This window comes from Petaurus breviceps, unplaced genomic scaffold (genome assembly GCF_028583685.1).
Source record: "Petaurus breviceps papuanus isolate PSGF00001 unplaced genomic scaffold, PetGlider_PUasm1.0 90925, whole genome shotgun sequence".
NCBI classification, from domain to species: domain Eukaryota; kingdom Metazoa; phylum Chordata; class Mammalia; order Diprotodontia; family Petauridae; genus Petaurus; species Petaurus breviceps.
This window is the reverse complement of record NW_027187380.1, coordinates 236,101-251,149: the sequence shown is the minus strand read 5'-3', so window position 1 is coordinate 251,149 and position 15,049 is coordinate 236,101. Positions and strand designations below refer to the sequence as shown.

At 37.0% G+C, this 15,049-nt stretch overlaps 1 protein-coding gene across 1 annotated transcript; it reads right to left on the bottom strand.

The window, feature by feature from the left end:
• Nucleotides 1-1,665: 1,665 nt before the first annotated feature.
• BIRC5 (baculoviral IAP repeat containing 5) lies at nucleotides 1,666-13,792 on the bottom strand. The gene is made up of 4 exons (XM_069076036.1): nucleotides 13,593-13,792; nucleotides 9,799-9,908; nucleotides 5,450-5,567; nucleotides 1,666-3,028 (listed from the first exon to the last, which is right to left on the bottom strand). The coding sequence occupies exons 1-4, from the start codon at nucleotides 13,701-13,703 to the stop codon at nucleotides 2,939-2,941; spliced, it is 429 nt and encodes a 142-aa protein (XP_068932137.1). The 5' UTR covers nucleotides 13,704-13,792; the 3' UTR covers nucleotides 1,666-2,938.
• Nucleotides 13,793-15,049: the final 1,257 nt, after the last annotated feature.

Genomic DNA, 15,049 nt, shown 5'->3' with positions numbered 1-15,049 from the left:
ATCTCAGTCTCAGGCTGGGATCTGGCATGGGATTAAGCCAGGGCACATCTTTATAATTTCTTTTTAAATTATGAATTTAACAATCATCAACATGAACGTTTCCATATGTAAAGGACAGGAAAAAGGATTACATATGTAACCATGCTCTCTTTTATAACTTTTAAAGTATACATAAATTTTAACATGTTAGCAACAAAATCCATATCTTTTGTCTTCTGAACTTCCCCCCCGCTCTCACTTTTTTTTTTTTTTACATGTTTCACCGATATTTTTCTCTTTTTTTCCCCTTAGGAGCACATTTTCCTCAACAAATTTTCTGCAAGGAAGAAATCCTGATGGCCTAACAAAAATCAGTCCAGAAACTTGTGTGGTTCTTACAGGACAGACTAAGGCCAGTTCACTTCCTCTGCCACAACAACTGATTGTTTTAATTGTAGCATCAGAAAAATTATTTAGGAGATTATGATGGGACCACAAAAGAAAAAGATTTTGAAAACATAGAAAGCGGTGGCAGTATTTGGAAGGAAATGTCCTCTATTTCTCTGAAAAAATTAAAATTATTCACAAGGATATCCAGTGGTACTGTAACAATCTAACCTTTGGTTGAACTTCATGAACTGGGTAAAATGAAACTGATTATTTGTAACTCATGCTGAGAAAAGCCTATGCTATCAAAAATTCTCTCTCCCATTACTGATTCAGATGAGGGTTCTAGAGAAATGTAGCAAAATTGAAAATAATGAGAAAGCAAAGCTGGCATTGTTTTCATTTTTAAGACCAAAAGATTTCTTAAAACTGACCAGGTATGTCTTCATAATGCTAACACACTGAGCAATTTTTAGGGGATTATAGAGTTACCCTGCAGAAAAATACAAATAGCATAGGCTATCCCCAGACCATAAGCATATGATCCACTGACCTCTTGTTAAGTTTTTTTTTTAACAACTTTACAGTGGCAACTTCTGCCAGATAAGGCTTTTTTCTCTTCACACATCAGAGATCCACATGGGTCTTCATTAACAGGTTTTGGAATAATGTGCTTACTTTTAAATAAGAGTTTGTAATGTCTTGGAATCATAATACAGAGAAAATGAAGCCACATAAAAACCTCTGAATGATGCTCTATGCTTTAAAAATAGGAGTGGAAATGTATTTAGTTTTCCCATATCTACTACTGCACTCCCTCTTTAAATTATGCCAGTCTCTTAAGAATAAATTAGAATGGTAGTCTTTCAAGAAACATCTATTTAGCTGTTATTATGTGCAATGCTCTCGTACATGCTGGTGGAGACAAATAAGTCACAGTTCCTTCCCTCAAAGAGCTTACATTCTAAATGTCAACAAATGATTCAACAGAGTAGGTTAAGTTGAAAGCAAGATTTGCCACAGAAAAATAGCCAGAGTTGAAAATGTATTATACTTTTTCTGTCAGTACTATGAGCTGGTATAGTAAATGAACTACAGCTGGGGTTTTGTTTTTCCTAATCTTATATCTACCACAATAATAAATCTCTGAGTTTTCAAATGTTAGTTGATATTGCAGCTTTAAGGAGTGTGAACAGAACATGAATTTTATGACCATAGAGATGCAGAGTACCAACCTAAAAATGTAACATAATAAAAAATGTGTTCTAATCCAGTTAAAAAAAAATCCATGCAACCATACTCCATTTGAAAGACAGGTGAATACTGACCTGCTTAGTTTTAATCATTACTGAAAAGGTAATAGAAACAGTAACATAAAGCAGTCCTCACTTAGCATATTTCAAGTATTCTATACCACCCAAAACCACCATCATTCACAGACACACTCCTATGAAGAGAATTATGTACTTTGGGAATTCTTCTGGGAAAAAGAACAGCAGTGTGCCAAGACTCTGGAACAGGCTTGTCTGGCATTACAGAGATTTGATTTTGTAGAGGTTGTGCAACTTTCCCATTGTAATTAGCTTCTTTTAAAAAACAAAGGCAAAGCAGAAGAGCAGTTTTACTTCATCCCTGGAAACAGGAGTCTCTTTTCAAGACTCTTCATACCTTTTACAATGCTGCAGCTATTTGAAAAAGACTCAATTACAAACATCAACTAAGAGGACAAGTGTTTGGTTTTTTTTTTTAAAAGGCATTATTTCTCTGTATTTGAATTGTTGAATCATAAAATGTTATTTACTAGTACTAATACAAAAAATGGATATTGCTACAAATAGCCAGACTACTAATTTATAAAACACATGGCATCATTCAAAGGCTTTGTTAAGTGATGTGATTTCAGTCAGATCTTGTGTTAGAAGCATCCATATTCCTGAGAGGATAAAACAAAGGCAACAGTACCTTCTAAAGGTCATTGTGATAAATGAAGAAATATTCAAATTGCTTTGTGTACAATGCAAAAATGGTACGATATAAATACAAAGTATTATTATATAAAGTATAAAAATACTACATCCTTAATTAACTAATTGTATTTTTACCATGTGATTATAAATTCACTCATAAACAGAACCTCAAATCCCAGGATCCAGAGACAGAAAGTCGGACAACAAATGGTAACTATAAGAGTACTAGCTATGAGAAAGTTTATCAGTCATGAATAGCAATATAAAAATGGATTCAGTGCTGTTAGTCCCTTCTACTTCTCACCCAGGTCTTTATTGAGTACCTGGCAAGGCCAGGGGGAAGCAATATAAAAGTACAAAAATTTTAAAAATAGCTCAAAAGAGATAGAAGTCACCAATGCCATAAACACTAACTGGACAAGATGGAATCAAATGGTATCTGGAGCCATCTTCAAGCAAAAAATAGCAGATGAAATGTTAACTTCAAATTTCCAAAGTTCTCTTCTGTTGTAAGGCATCATTAAGCAGTTCCACACAGAGATATTTGGAGAACATGCCTCTGAAATAATGATTAAGCTGTAGATAAGAGATTAAAGACAGAAGAGTCATTCTAGTGTAGCCAGTTGCTCAATGTCATGTCGTACTTCCTTTGCATGCTCTTCAAATTCAGTTCTTTTCCGGGAGGTTTCCTTTACCTAGAAATACAGTAACAAGATATTATAATGGCATAAAGGGCTTCAAACTCATCTCAGGAGCTAAAGAGAAATATTTTCTAGGACTATGAGGAAAATACCCAGTCAAATACAGAGACAATGCTTGATAAGAGGTAAGTCTCTGTTCATTGATCAACTTTTTCATTTTGATGAAGAAACCCAGAGCATCTCCTATTGCAAAAATCATAAGCAGGTTTACTAAGACAGACTCTGGGAGCAGGAAATATACTTATTACAAAGCAGAAATCTCCGTAAAACACTCAGGTGCCATTTTGGATTGGAGGACATTCTATTTCTTCACCATCCATTCCATCCTGCTGAGGTTTCTGTTCCTAACACTACTCAATCTCCTAAAACTCAATGACACATTGTCTACTCACACTCTTGACTTCTGAAATATCTGACACTGCACCCACCATCACCAACTCCTTATAATTACACTATTTTTTTTTCTTTTCTAGTACATATTGCATCAACACAGTTCTTCTCTAAAATTTCTTTTATTCTCTTAACTGACTACTCTTCTGTCTTTGCTTTGTAAAGGAATGCTCAGCCAAGGTGAAGAAAACCACAGATATATCCAACAGCTATTTCCCAACCCTATCTGCAGGAATTAATTCACTCTTACAAGTACTAGCATTCTTCCCAATTTCCCATTTCTGCAAGTAGCATTAATACTCTCGAGTCACCCAGAACTGTCCTACATTTATCAACCTACTTTAACTCTGCATCAAATTTACCAAGTTTTATTGCAGGTCCCTTTTAGGAGAGGAAAATTGAAATAAATGTACTACTTTAAAAAACGTTCTTTGTATATTCACTTAGTCGAGGGCAATAAAAATGTACCATATATAACTTGGTCTGCTAAAAAAAATCGAGATCTTTATTAAACTGAAATGAAAATATTCAACTAATCATAATTTACTTGATTAATTTAAAAAATTTTTTTTTTATTAATTTTAAGCAAGAGCGGGAAAAATAACATTTCCACATTTCCATGCACAAAGAAAGGATTCAATATGAAACCATAAGTTTCCATTTCAGACTATTCACTTTTTTTAAGCCATGCAATAATTGCTATACATTATTTTCAAAGCTACACAGCTTTTCTGTGCTTCTTCCCAAGTTTTCTTTTCAGTGAACTTTTTCTCCCTTCCTTCCCACCCAGCCCTAGAGAAGGCTACAATTAAACATGAACATACATACATACACACACACACACACACATAAGACTGTACATATTTTTCTTTGTCACTTCTTTCTCTGGAGGTGGACAGTATCTTCCTTCGTAGATCCAAATCTTTCCACGTTTTTCTAAATCAACTAACTCATCATTTCTTATAGTACAGTAATATTCATCACAATAATATACCACAACTTGCTTAGCCATTCCCCAATTGAAGGGCATCTATCATTCTCGCCAATCTGATAAGTGTTTGTGATAAAGCTGGAAAATGATTTGGCATAGATCAGCATCTTAAACCATGTACCATGATAAGGTAAAAAAGGTCACATGACCTAGATATAAAGGAAGATATCACAAGAAAATTAGAACATGGAACACATTACCTATCAGACTCATGCACAAGAGAACAACTTATAAATAAGAGATAGCATTGTGGGGTGAAAAATGGATAATTTTGATTATATTAAATTTAAAAGTTCTCATGTAAATAAAACCAATGTAGCCACTAGTCCTTTTCGAGAACAAAAGACAAACAACTAGGGGTGTGCGCACTGAAATTTGATATAGATAATACAAGGTGACTGAATTTGAATGAGAAAATCATGGAATTTTAGAGCTAAAATCAACCTCTTAGAGATCATTTAGTACAATATCCTCATTCTAGAGCAGACCTGCACAACTTGTAAAGTTTTTCAGGACACAGAAAAGTTAGACTTAGAGACTAGCCTCAAACAGTGTAGAGGCTATATGTTGTGAGGCCTGTCCTAAAGAATTTCTCTGATATTTTGTTTCCCTGATTTACTCATGGTCACAACTAGTTAGGTATTAAAGTCTAGATTAGGAGTTCTAATCTACTGTTCTTTTTTATTACAATGGTTCAAATTTGCTCACAAGATGGAAGTCCCTTTTACTGTATCCTACATGCTTCAGGTTGCTTGAGAAGATACTTCACAACTGGTATTGTCACTCTATCAGACACCTAGTTGTCTTATTCACTAGTTTTTTAAAATGTATATTATTTGGTTTTCCCAAGAAGACAGAAGCTCCTTAAGGACAGGGTTCATTACCTCTACATCCTCAAGGAACACAGTAGGTGGTTCAATAAATACTTACAGGTGTGGATTTTTCAAAGTTGTTTTAAAAAAAAGTGTTGCAGAGTTGGACTGAGTAAAGCTAAATAAGGCTCACACTTGTGTCTAATTTTGAGCTATACGTACAATTTTGTTCTTGGCTCTTTCTTTGTCCAGTTTCAGGAACTCACTGAGTGTTAAATCTTCAATCTTCTTCTTAATGCTGATGAAGGCACAACTAGAAGAGTGCTTTTGATGTTCCAACCTAGCAAATGAATACAGAATAACATCGAGAGAAAGAAATCTAGATATAAAATAAAATTTTGTTCAGCATGTCAGATTCTACAGTCCATTATTAATACTTCATTCTATATAACCTGTTTCCCAAGTTCATCAAAATCATCAAATCCATCCATCTGGTGGCCAACACAAATTTATATTTAAATGTAATAAACAGTAAGTACTTACAATGTACAAAGGAGGAGATACAAAGGAAGAGAAATAAAAATCTTTGCCTTAGAGTATTTACAATTTAATGGGGGCTAGGAGATGAAATAGATATACAAATAAGGAAACAGGATAGAATGCAGTAAGGCAAAGTAAACATTTAGACAAAATGTTATAAGAAATTTGAGGGAGAAACTATTTTCCATTGAAGAAGTGGAAGAGATGAGATCAGAGATTGTTTCATAGAAATGGTACCTGCTTTAAAAGGGGGTTTCAACAAGCAAAGATGTGAAGAGAACATTCCAGGGAGAGGAACAGTCTGTACAAATAAACATTAAATAGAAGTCAAACAATGACAAAAGAACAAAGAAAAGTTCAGGATGGGTGGAATAAAGAATAAAGTATATGAAGGTAACTAGAGTAAATTAAGGTTGGAAACATAAGCTGAAGCCAGATTATTAATGTCCTTAAAAAGAAGACTGAAAGATTTGTGTCTATCTTATAGAGAAAGATCCACACAAGGGTTCTGAGTAGATCATTGACAAAGTCAGGCCTATGTAGATTATTTTTCCAAATATGGCAAGGAAAGAGAAGACAGATTGGAGGCAAGGATACCAGCAAGGAAAATATTACAATACTCCAGGAAAGAAAGAAAAGGTCAACTAAGGTGTTGCAAGAAAGAATAAAAAGGAAGAGATTAAAGGACACTGCAGCGGTAAAAATTCAATAGATCTTGAATGGGGGGTTGTTTAGAAAGAGTTCAAAAATAACTACAAAATTTTAAACTCAGGTCATTAAGAAGACTGGCAAATTGGGAAGAGGGAAAATTTTAGGGGGAAGATAGTTAATTCAGTTTGAACTTAGAGAGCTGGAAGCACTGATGGAACCTGAAAGTGGAAATATCTAACAGACAAAAATACAACATTGGGGAGGAGCTCAAGGAAGAGATTAATGCTGGAGATATGTATTTGGGAGTCATATGTATAAAGGTGACAACTGATGCCATGAAAAAATGAATAATGAGATAATGAAGTGAGACTACATACAGAGAAGAGAGAGGGAGACATTCCTATCATCCTACCCCCAACACAGACAAGGGCAAGAAGGAAAATGAATAACCAGCAAAAATGACTGATAATAAGGGGTGGCTAGGTGGTGCAGTGAATAGAGCACTGGCCCTGGAATCAGGAGGACCTGAGTTCAAATCCAGCCTCAGATACTTAACACAAAAACTAACCGTGTGACCTTGGGCAAGTCACTTAACCTCAATTGCCCTCCAAAAAGCAATTAAAAAAAAAAGACGGATAATGAACACACAGTTAAGAGTTCAAAGTTCAAGAGTTCAAACAGCTTGAGTTCAAATAGGAAGGAGTAAAGGAAGGGAAGAAGAAGAAAGGAGAAGGAGGAAGGAGTCTCTCCTGAGAAGTTCCATTCTTTTTTCCCTGATGGAATTATCTGTAGAAAGATGATAATTGAATCCAGGAGATTCCAGAGCAAAACAGTATAGTGGGAGAAGAGGGCCCAGGACAGAGTTTAGGGAAGTTAGCAACTATGATCTAGATAAAGATCCAGCAAAGGAGACTAGGGAAGCAATCCAATGAATGTAGGTCAAACTGAAAGCAAAGAAATTTATTAGTATGCTAATAAAGACTGTTTACTGATAGCAGCTTCAGCTTGCTGAAGTACATATTTGTTTTTTATTTATAACTTTTTAGCCCCACTTAAAAGTATATAGATAATCAAGGGCATTCTATGGCCACTTGGGAGAGATAAGTAAAGAAGAGAAAGGGCAGAAGTAGGAGGAGTTAGTCAAAGGAGAAAAGGGGAATATTTGGAATACAACTGGAAGGATTTATCATCATAATAACAAAACATTCCCTGTTCCAGGATAAGAAAGAAAAAGAAGCATATGTTTTATACAACTGGTTAACAAGTTCATTTAAGAAGAGGGTTGAGGTAAACATGAGAAAAGTCCAGGTATCTATTTTCTAAGGACAAACAAATAATTGTTATAGTAGTGGATGAGACCATCTGCTTTACTGGGTCTTTGCATAGTTTTGAAAATTTTATTTCTCCTTCAATAGCGGTTCGGAATTTTCCACTTTTAGGCCATCAGGGGGTTGCTGGATTTCCGCATAGTTGTAAATGATTGCAGTTCCCATCCTCCTTCAAGAATTACCAAATCAACTTATCTAGCCCTCATCTCCCTCCTAATCTTTCCCTCAAACTTTTCCTAACTTTCCTATTATGGTTGAAGGTATCACAATCCTCCCAGTCACCTAGGTTTACAGCCTAGGTATTATCTATGACTTCTCCCTGTCATCCTCCATAGACAGTCTGTTGCTAAGTCCTATTTTAATTTTTTTTTTTTTTGTGGGGGAGGCAACTGGGATTAAGTGATTTGCCCAGGGTCACACTAAGTGTCTGAGGCAATATTTCAACTCAGGTCCTCCAGACTACAGAGCTGGTGCTCTATCCACTGGGTCACCTCACTGCCCCTCTATTTTACCTTTTCAACATTTCTTGTATATGCCCCATTCTCTCTTCTGACAAAGCCACCATGTTGGTATACTCCCATATCACCTAATACCTGGTCTAGTGTAATAGCCTGTTGGTTGGTCTTCCTGCTTCAAGCCTTTTCCCTCTATAATCCATCCTTCACTCAGATGTCAAACTGATCTTAAAGGGAAGGGGAACAGAAGATAACAAGCATTTATATAGCACCTATTATATGTTATCTCAATTGATCCTTACAACAATCTTGACAGGGAAGGACTGTCAGTTTTACAGTAGACGAAACTGAGACAGAAGTAAAGTTACTTGCTTAAGGCTACACAGTTAGTGTCTAAGGCCAAATCTGTACTTAGGTCTTTCTGACTCTAGGTCCAGCTCTCTATCCACTCTACCATACAGCTGCCACAAGGGACTATTTTGCCTTTCACTGTATCCCCAAAATTTATACCTGTGCACACAGTAGGCTTTTAATAAATGCGCATTGATTTGACTTGACAACAGCCTTCTAAGTGGGCACCATACTTCAAGTCTCTTCCATCTACAATCCATCTACAACAGTTGTGGTATTACTAAAACACAAGTCTGATCATATCACTACCTCATTCAGTAAGAATCCAGGGATTCTATCTGTAGAATCAAATAAAATCTCTTCTGTTTGGCATCTAAAGAGCCTCACAACCTGACTACACACTATCTTTTAAGCTTTCTTTCACATTTCTCACCTGCACACACTCTACAATCCAAACTGGTCTTGCTATTCCTTACACACACAACATTCCATGTCTTCTCTCAATGCTTTTGCACAAACTGTCCTAGAATGTACTCTACTCTCATTTCCATCTTTTATAATCCCCAGTTTCCTTCAAAGCTCACCCTGAATACTACATCCTACTTGAGGTCTTTCCTGATCCTTCAATTTCCAAAGTATCCCCTATAAACAACTATATATTTTTTAAAAATGTATTTGTATGCAAACATGATATTTCTTCTTACAGAATATAAATAAACTCTGTGAGGACAGGGGTTGCTTCATTTTTGTTTTTGTAACTCTACCCCCAGTACAGTATCTGGAACATAGTAAGCACTTCAAAACACTTGTTGATTTTTCCACATGACAATCTTTCAGATATTTAAAGAGTGCCATCATCCTACCCCTCTAAATCGTCTCTAGGCTTAATATTCTGTTTCTTTAATCATTTCTATACAATATGTTGTGACTGAACATCAATAGAATATGCGATTGAATATGATAAAACATATACCATCATGCTTTCTTATATTTCATAAGAATGAAATATTTAATTGAATAAGAACTTAATGTGGATGGGATCAAACAAACTACTAAGATGTTGCTTTCTCATGAATAAAAGTTTTACATTTCACAAATAAAGTTATAGTAGTAGCTAAAGGAACCTGAAGTTTCATTCACTGTCCTGCAAAATAAAAATTATTTTTCAAAATAACAGTTTAGTTTTAGATGTAAGGAGTATAATTCTGATACAGAGCAAGGCTAGGTCAGCCTGGCAAGGACTTACATAGGATCATCATCTGGCTCCCAGCCCTCTAATTCCTTGAAACAGAAAAAGCACTGGGCTAAATCAGGCTCGTTCTCACTTGGGCAATGAATGAACCCAGCTTCAGCCATCTGCAAAACAAAGTAGGTCAGGATGGTTGGAAAATAGAAGAGAAGTAGTATCTCATCTCCTTAGGAACAGAGAGCTCCAAAAAGTCGGGAGATCAAGTAGGTAGAGCACTAGTCTTTCTAGTTTTGGGCACAGTGGTAGACTGGATCCCAGAGTGTCTCTATCCAGAGGGGTAAGGGGCTTTGCCTTACCAACTCTAAAAAAGAAGGGAAAGGAAAGGAATTCCTGATTCTTGGAAATACTCCAAAATGATCAAGGATCTTTGTTGGGATTTGGGGGGCATGAAGAACGGGAAAATTTGTCAGTTTCAGAACATTACCCTTTCAGGGTCACATGTAAAGGTGTCAGAGGTGAAGTATGGGAAGGCATCATCTGAGTATAGATGTATAGAGTATTGGACTAAGAGTCACAAGTCTCAGGTTCTACTCTTTACTCAGCCCTTTTTTTTTTTTTACCTCTTTAACCTCAGGTAAGACCCCATTCCATGACTTAGTGTCCTTCTTTAATAATAATAATAATAACAACAATAATTAAGATGATAGCTAGCATTTAAATAGTGCCTAATATGTGCCAGAAGCTTAATGTTATCTCTTAGATTAAAAAAAAATTCATCTGGAAGAACAAAAAGTCAAGTACTACAGGAATCAATGGAAAAAAAAAAACTGGGAAGAAAGAGGGTCTAGCATTATCAGATTTCAAAATATACTACGAAGCTATAATCATCCAAACAGTTTGGTACTGATTAAGAAATAGGTTGATCTGAGGAACAGATTAGGTACATAATATACAGAAGTAAATAAATACAGTCACCAAGTGTTTGACAAACTCAAAGATAATGGGGCAAAAACTCTCTATTTGATAAATAACATCATGAACTGATTAACAAGATCAGTTAAAAAAATAAATTAGTAGAGCAGGGAAGAAATTACCTGTCAGGTCTATAATTAGGGGAAGAGTTCATGACCAATCAAGAGACAAAGAGGTTCAAAGGAGGGGAAATAGTTCATTTTGATTACATAAAATTAAAAAGTTTTTGCATAAACAAAACATCTAAAATCAGAAGAAAAGCAGGAAACTTGAACAGCAGTGGGGTGAGGTGTGGATGCAGAAAGTTTCTTTGGGAAAGATCCTATTGCTAAAATATATAGATATATGAACAGGCAGTTTACAGAGGTTGAAATCAAAGCGAAGATTAACCATATGAAAAAAATGCTCTAAATCACTAATTAGAGAAATACTGGTAAAATCAACTCTTGAGGTACCACCTTACACACATCAGATTGGCTAAGATGACAAAAAGGAAAATGACAAGTGAAATAACAGGTGATTATATAGGAAAACAGGTACATGATGCATTGCTGTGAACTAGTCCAACTCTTTGAGAAAGCAATTCAGAACTATGCCCAAAAAGCTATTATTAAAATGTGCAGACTCAGTAATATCATAACTAGGGCTTCCCCAGTCAAAGAGGAAAAGGACTCAAATGTGCCTAAATATTTGTAGATATTGGATTGCATGCCACCATGGTGGGGAGGGAGGAGGAGGAGGAGAAAATTTGGAACTCAAAAGCTTGTAGAACTGAATGCTGTAAACTAAAATAAAGAAATAAAATATTAAAAATAATATTTAAAGAAGCTCTTTTTGTGATGGCAAAGAATTGGAAACTGAGGGGAGACCCATAAACTGGGAAATGGCTAAACAGGTTATGGTATATGAATGTGATGGAATACTACTGTGCTATTAGAAATAACAAAAAGGATGGTTTCATAAAAACCTGAAGTTATAAGAAGTGATGCCGTGTGTGAGCAGAACAATCTATACAACAACAGCAATATTATAACAATAATCAACTTTGAAAAACCTGGCAACTCAGATCAATACAACCATTACAATTTCAAAAGACTCTTCAAGAAACCATGCTATTCACCTCTAGATGAGGTGCAACTGATGGACTTAAGAGAGCAGATTGAAGCATCTTTCTGTCTTCTTTTTTTGATGGGGGAGGGGGTGGTCCACATGGTGTGGACACATGTTGTACATTATAGAAATTTGTTTTGTATGATTTGTTTAATAGGTTTTGTTTTTCTTACCTTTTCATTAGGGGAGGAGGTAGTAGAAGGGAGAGAATTTGGAATTAAAAAGAAAACTCTATATGCCTTTAAAAAAAATAAAATCAAAAAATAAACAAAAGACCCCAAAACAAATATTATCTCATTTGATCCTCACAATAACCCTGCCAGGAAAATGTTATTATCCCCATTTTTCAGTTGAAGATACCTTAAATGACTCACCCAGATTCAAACAGCTAATGCTGCAGGCCCAGCCCTCTACCTGTGTCACCTAACTGCCAATTTATTAAAAAGAAACAAGACAGGGTCGGCTAGGTGGTGCTGTGAATAGAGCACCAGCCCTGGAGTCAGGAGGACCTGAGTTCAAATGTGGCCTCAGACACTTAACACACACAAAAAACTAGTCCTGTGACTTAGTCACTTAACCCCAATTGCCCTCCAGAAAGAAAAAAAAGAAACAGGACAGGTAAAATTATGAGAGGTAAGGCAGGAAATGTAGTACTGTATATTAGCGTAATGAATATAATCAGTAGAAGTCAGATCATCCTCTTTTCTTTACCAAAAAAAAAAAGAATGGGCTGGGCTAGATGATATCAAAGGTCTCTTCCAATTATAAGGTTCTGTAATCCCTAAAATGAATACAAGTACCCTAAACCCCTGAAAACAGAAAGGCTCCATGAAAGAATTAACTACCACCAGGAAAAGGGTACTAGATGCCTTTCTGGGATGGGGGCCCCCCTAGCCAGATCAAGATGTGTTTTTGCGGATGAGGCTCTCCTTCTCACCTGAGGGTGACACGGTAAGGAGTGCTGGACCCAATTCTAACTAGCAACAAGACCAAGGATTCCTTAGGCAAGTTACTGGCCTCAACCAGTAAAATGAAGTGTTGGACTAGATAACAACTTAAGATCCCGTCTAATTCTAAAATAAGACAAGACCTCCAGTTCTCTCAGTCTATTTCCTCACCCAGAAACAGTTCATACAGTTCTTTCCAGTTTTCCTGAAACTATCCTCTTGCTCATTTCTTACAGCACAACAGCATTCCATCACATTCATACACCCCACAACTTGTTTAACCCATTCCCAAATGATGGGCCTCCCCTCAGTTTCCAATTCTTTGCCACCACAAAAAGAGCTGCTATAAATATTTTTGCACATATGGGTCTTTTTCCCCTTCCTTTGATCTCTAGGGGTAACAGCTTGGTGAGTACCCATTACGTGGCTGTGAGCAAAGCACTCTGTAACCCCCAACGTGTGGTAGAAATGGGGGTCAGCTGTTGGAGTTACTGAGTCCCGAGGAAGTGTCCATGGTGGGTAGTGAGCTTTGGGAAAAAATGAGAAAGGGAGGCGAGAAAATGGAGGGTCGGGCTGCCAAGGGCAGGGGGGCGGGGTCAGGGAAATGAAGGGAGGAAAGGGGTGGGGATGGAGGTGGAGGGAGGATGGGAAGAGCTGAAAGGGGGGAGGACGACGAGGAAGAGAAGGGCGAGGGAAAGGCGGGGAGAGGTCAAGGGCGAGAAAGATGTGAGGGGGGGCAGCGACAGGAGGGCAGGAGTGGGGGAAGGGAGGATAAAAAGGGTGGGGGAGCAGCGTCCCGCGTGTGCGGCTCATCGGTCTCACCCGCTCTGGGGTGCAGGCGCAGTCCTCCGTGAAAGGCCAATTCTGGAAGGTAGAGATGCGAGTATCAAGCTGGTAGAGCTGCCACATCGGGGGTAGCGGCTGGGCGCTCATTTTGCAACCGGGAATGCAGACGGTTTCAAACTCAGCCACCGCGAGGCATGCCGGGAGCACCTGGGCTTTCTTCGGTCCATGGCCTCCTGGGAACTGGAGGAGGGACGTCGCAGGGCATGCTGGGGGTTGTAGTCACACACAGACACAGACTGTCTTTCCCACTACCACTCCCTCACATTCCCTTTTTTTCAAAATGGCATAGCTCAGAGATTATAAAGCAATTGTTTCTGGCACGTAGTAAGTAAGCTGTTAGATATTTTTTGTTTAAATATTTTTTTATTTTTCCAATTATATTTTTAAACATTTTAAATATATTTTAGTGTCGTTAAATATTTCCCAATTACATTTAAGTTCCACATTCTCTTCTTCCCTCAGCCCTTGGGAAGGCAAGCAATAAGGATATCGATTATACACATCAAGTTTTGTAAAACATATTTCCATATTAGCCATGTTGCAAAAAAAAACCATACACACACACAAGAAAAACAAAGAAAATTAAATATATATATATATATGTGTGTGTGTATATATATATATATATATATATATATATATATATATATATATACACTTCAGTTTGCACTGAGAATCCATCAGTTCTCCTGGAGATGGAGAGAATTTTTCATCATGGTCCTTTGGCATTTACTTGGATCGTTTTCTTGATCTAAGTAGCTAAGTGTATGTAATGCCAAGCAAAGGCAACTTCCAAGTTTCAAAATACCAGCATAGCGATCTCCATTTTATTCAGTGACAAATTAAGAACAGAGAAAATCAAAATACAGCATTCACCAAGTATAATTCAATTATTTCCAAGTACTACTCCACCCCTGGACAGTACATTCATTTAGTCAATCACAAAGTCTCTCTTCTCAAATGGAGATTAGTTTCCAATCATAAACAAAGTACATTCATTTGGTCAGTCACAGAGCACAAAAAAGTCAAGTTTCCAACCTCTGGATCACAACTGAATTACAATTATCATCAGTTAACACCAAGCACCTTCTCAAAAGGGGCAGTAGAGAGCACAAAGGCCATCTACCCCTGAGTTATAACAAGGTTGAGATATCATCACAGCATTCAATACCCAAGAAGGGGTCTTTTATTCATCTTGACCTGAGGCAAGTTCTCAGCAATCTCTGTTCCTGGGGAGATAAAGCTTAACAAGGCCACAAGATACATTGCCAGTGTCCTTATTAATTCATTCTCTGTCTGCAGAACAGTCCTAGGACCCCTGAAAACATTAGCAAGACCCTCTTCCAGGATTTCTGTAAACATACAACATGAAAATCCTTCTTCAGGGCTTCTGAACCAACAGCAAGGTTCCAGGAGGACCTCTGCAACAACAG

Bases quoted from the DNA above. Each gene is read 5' to 3' on its own strand.
- BIRC5 (XM_069076036.1), bottom strand. From the start codon at position 13,703: ATGAGCGCCCAGCCGCTACCCCCGATGTGGCAGCTCTACCAGCTTGAT. The intron at 9,909-13,592 runs GTGAGACCGATG...TTTGTTTTGCAG, and splicing joins GCGCCTGCACCCCAGAGCGG to ATGGCTGAAGCTGGGTTCAT. The intron at 5,568-9,798 runs GTAAGTCCTTGC...TTCATTTGCTAG, and splicing joins GAGCCAGATGATGATCCTAT to GTTGGAACATCAAAAGCACT.